General features: G+C 39.4%; 1 protein-coding gene across 1 annotated transcript in view; it reads left to right on the forward strand.

Annotated features, from left to right (window-relative positions):
* The window catches only part of CATSPERB (cation channel sperm associated auxiliary subunit beta), a 77043-nt gene that overhangs the window by 51805 nt on the left and 20746 nt on the right, over positions 1–4492 (forward strand). Inside the window, exons 16-17 of the mRNA XM_015571279.1 lie at positions 1122–1276; positions 3446–3633. Of these exons, the coding sequence (XP_015426765.1) occupies positions 1122–1276; positions 3446–3633 (343 nt within the window). The remainder of the gene's footprint in view (positions 1–1121; positions 1277–3445; positions 3634–4492) is intronic.

The following is a 4492-nucleotide window of genomic DNA, read 5'->3' on the forward strand; positions in this document are numbered from 1 at the left end:
ATCCTGTCTGGATAGAAACAAGCACCGGGCTTCACTGGGCCCTGTTGGGTGCCAGGCACTGTTGTGAGCTCTTACTGTTAACAACAACTGTTTATTTTCTGATGAGGAAGTGAGGCACCGCAACACTAAACAATTCATCCCAAACTACATCTACCCCTGGTTAGTGATGGAGCCAGGCATCTGTCCAGGCCCCTGGTGCCAGGGCCTGTGCTTTCAGTCCTCACGATGTTGCCTTTTGCTGGATTGCACACACTTTCCATGGCATATTCTTGGCATCCCCCGGGGCCAGAATGTCATGCAGAAAAATTCTAAAGCCCTTCAGCTTTTTCAGAGTCCTTACGCCATCCGTTCAGTCCACATAGACTCCCCTTGCATGTGTTTCCCATTCTCTCCCCTTCTCTGCATGTTCCCCAATTTACAAAACTAGGGGAAGGCATAACAGACAACCAAATCTGCACCCCCAACCAGGGGGCACCCCTCACCGCATGGCAACAAAGGTCAGTTCCAACATCCCCTTGAGGGCTGGTCTCCACCTCCCTTCTCACCTCCTAAGGGTTCCCAAAGCCACAGGATCAAGATCTGAGAGGGGCGTGTTAAAAAGGAGATCCCGAAGGTCAGAAATCTGGGCTGAAGGTGCCCGTGTTGACGGCCAGGGAAAAGGCTGGTGAACCAGGGGAAGTGAGAATAGAGTTTGCCCTCAGAGCTGGGGGCTCAGCTGGGGACAGAGTTGTGCAGAGTCACTAGCCCGGGACTGGGAACAGCAGCTTCCCAGTGAGGAGAGGCACTTCCCAGCTCCTTCCCCAGATGGAACTCGGAGTAAGAACCAAGTTTAAAATCTGCACCTCCGGTCCCTCCTCCAGTGTCCACACACCCTTCGGCTCCAGCCTTTTGCAAAGAGCCCTGGGGTCTGAAAGGAAACTTGGCTCCTCAGGGTTCCTTTTCCCCCTCAACAGAAAAACACATCTTCCTGGGCACACGCGGCCATTCAAACATACTGCTCCCATGGATTAAGCAAAACAGCCTTGTTTGGCTGTGGACTGGAAACAAATCCGTTACCCACCTTTTGTTATAATTGAAGTATAAAATAGTTTAAATGCACTAATTTTTTTCTCCTACTCCAGGCGGTTGATATGGGCTTTGAGACTGCGCTCGCCCCGGAGTATATCACCATAAATGAGATGATCTTCTATGCATATGTGCCTGCGAATGAACCTCAGGACTCTATACACACCAAGAAGTTCAGCAACATTCACTTGGGAAAAGTGATCAACTCCAAGTAGTTAACTGATTGTGCTTCTCGTTTACTTAGATTGCACGCTGGTTTCTAGATCCTCAGTTTTGAGATTGCTTTTCTGAGTGATTTTTTTTCTGGGTCAAATAGAGTGAGTCTCTTTTGGACACCCTCACAAGGCCAAACGTATTTGTAGCCTTTACCGCTTTAACACGCGTATATGTATCAAAATGTATTGTTTAATTTTACCAAATGTATTAATTAGCTATGTGTACCTCCTCCTGTGACCTGCCTTTTTCATACCACATGATGCTTTTTTAAATTTGCATAAGCTTCATGAATTACTCGATATTGATATGTGCATCTATAGCGTGTCCCAAAATTCACACAAGAAGTAATTTTGATAGAAAACACGGGTTTATAATTAAAAATTGTAAATTTTTTATTTATTCATAAAGGATATAGTATAGGGTTATGTATGGAATAGCACATCGGGTAAATGGCCTCCACGGCTTTGCTGGCACATACGCAAAGCCGTGGTCGTGTACCTGGGTTATTATTCTTTTAATAATTCCAGAACTGTTGCTATATACTCCTTTGGGTTTTCTGAGTAGAAATTTTTCTAAGTAGATAATCATATCACCTGCAAAGAGCTTGTTTTGTTTCTTCCTTAACACTTCTTAGTGTATTGTCCCTTTGTCCTATTGCAGTGTCTAGGACCGTGTTAAATAGAAAGGAAGCGAGTGGGTGTCTTAGTCCATTTAGCTCCACCCTCATGACCCAAATCACATTCCAAAAGCCTCACTTTCTAACACCATCGCCTTGGCATTAGATTTCAACCATCTTTATTAAGATGCTAGATAAGCTGCAAGTTCTAACCACCCCTTTGAGTTAGTCATCACGGAGTTTCTCCTGTGTGTAAGCATGACACACATGTGTCTTTTGTCAGTTGGATTTACAAGGCCCCAGCCACAGAACCTAGGAGGGTAGAGGGGAAAAAGGCTTTTTTTTTCCTCTCCTACAGTTTATTTTGGTTCACAGTCTTTTTGTCAGATATATCTCTTGCAAATATGTTCTCACCATCTGTGGCTTATCTTCTAATTCTCTTGACAGTGTGGTTCACAGAGGAGAAGTTTTTAATTTTAATAAAGTACAGCTTATCAATTATTTTCTTTCATGGATTGTACCTTTGGCATTGTATGTTAGAAGTCCCTGCCATACTCAAGATTATCTAGATGTTCTCCCCAATCGCTTCTCGGCCTTTTGGCTAAGATCAAGTGTAGATGTTCTCCCTAGGTTATCTTCTAGGATTTAATAAGTTTGAATTTTATATTTAAGTATATGACCCATTTTAAGTTAGTTTTTATAAAGGATGTAAAGTCTGTATCTAGATTTTTTTTTTTTTGCATGTGGATGTCCTAGGTTAATATTTTAAAATAGATTGTTTTTCTTGATTAAAAAGTGCATGCCCATTGTAGAAATTTCTTAAACACGGATAAACATAAAGAAGAAAATGGGAATAATAACTGTTAACACTTTGCTGAATTCCTGGTTGGTTCTTTCAAGATGCATTTTAACAATCTTCACCCTGCTTCTTTCCTTTAGACATTGTAATATAATCACCTCCCGTATATAATTAAAAACTCCGTAAATACCATTGTAATAGTAGCATTTTGTCTAAGTGGATCATGTAGTAACATCTACTTAATTTTCCTGTTATTGGTAATTCTTATTTCTAACTGTTATCATAATTCTACGATGGATGTCTTTATGTGGAAAGATTCCGCTCTCGCATTACCCGCCTGCCGTGTTATTTCCTTAGGATGGAGCCTCGCCAGTAGATTTATGGCATCAGCGGGAAACAAATAATGCAATAGCTCTAAGTGATATCAAGTTATCAAATTGCTTTCTGGGAAGTTTGCACCAATTTATAATACCATCACTAGTGGATGCATGCCTTTCTCCACTCAATTCTTACCACTCCTGAGCCTGTCATTTAAAAGATCTTTGCTAGTTTGATAAGTGAAAAATTGTGTCCCACTGCTGTAATGGGCATTTTGTTAATTAACTAATGAGATTGAAGAAGTACTAATCAAATGTTTATGTGGTGGCCATATGTGTGGTACATTTTGTTTGTAAATTATGTATTCATAAATTTGCTCATTCAAGCCACAGTTTTATCCACATTCTTTAAATGTGTGTTGGTTTGTTTAGGAAAACTGGAAATGCTTACATAAGAAAGCTATTGCAGCACAACACTCCTGAAGGATTTTTGTCTGCAGTTATTGCAGAAATAATTGAACCTTTTGACTTAGAAGATGTGAAGGAGAGCTCTTGTTTGTCTAGTTCTCTTTCCATTAAACAAGATGGAAAATTCTACAAACTTACTCTTGATCTACAAAGTAAGTGTGATAATATAATATAGCTCTTATGACTAATAAAAATGAAAAATTATCTTTTGAAAAGGTCATTCATGTTCATTTATGGAACAATAGATTTCAAAATTTAGCCCAATTGGCAATCTACAGAAGTATACATCTATGTAGGTTTCTGGAGGAATTTTATATTTACTATGAACTAAAACCTAGCTATAACTTCATTGATATTTACATCAACAGTGGAATTTTTCATTTATTCCTGATGTTATTATTTTTTTTATTCAATAGTATTCAGGAGGAACAAAAGAAAATAGGAATTCCATGCAGATTTTGCCTGCCATAATAAAAAAATTTTTAACCAGTATTATGTAGGATATTTCTATTTCAAAGGATTATATGATAGATACATAGTAAAACAATATAATTTTTGTAAGAATTTGGGTTTTACTCTGAGTAAGTAGGAAGTCATTGGAGGAGCTTTGAACAAAAAGTGACATGACTGGACTTATGTTTGAATAAAATCCACTTTGGCCTTTGTGTTGAGAATAGGCTGGGCAGGTGATGGAGAAAGGGCAAGAAGGAAAGCAGAGAAATCAGGAGGCAATTACAACAATCAGGTGAGGGATCATATTAAATTTAACATGCCAGTTGCTCATCCAAGTGGAGAAATAAGGTGGCTAGTTAGAAAGACAAGCCTGGCACTCAGTTATAACATCTGAACTGGAGAGATAAATTTGAGCAGTCAGCATACGCATGTAGGTTAATGCTATGAGACCAGATGAGAAAATGATTGTAGGTATAGAAAGGAAAAGGTGTGGGGTCCAACCACTGGAATTCCAACAATTAGTCATCCAGGAGATGCAGAAGAATTAGAAAGGAGATC

This window comes from Myotis davidii, unplaced genomic scaffold, assembly GCF_000327345.1.
Source record: "Myotis davidii unplaced genomic scaffold, ASM32734v1 scaffold732, whole genome shotgun sequence".
In the NCBI taxonomy this organism is placed as follows: Eukaryota; Metazoa; Chordata; class Mammalia; order Chiroptera; family Vespertilionidae; genus Myotis; species Myotis davidii.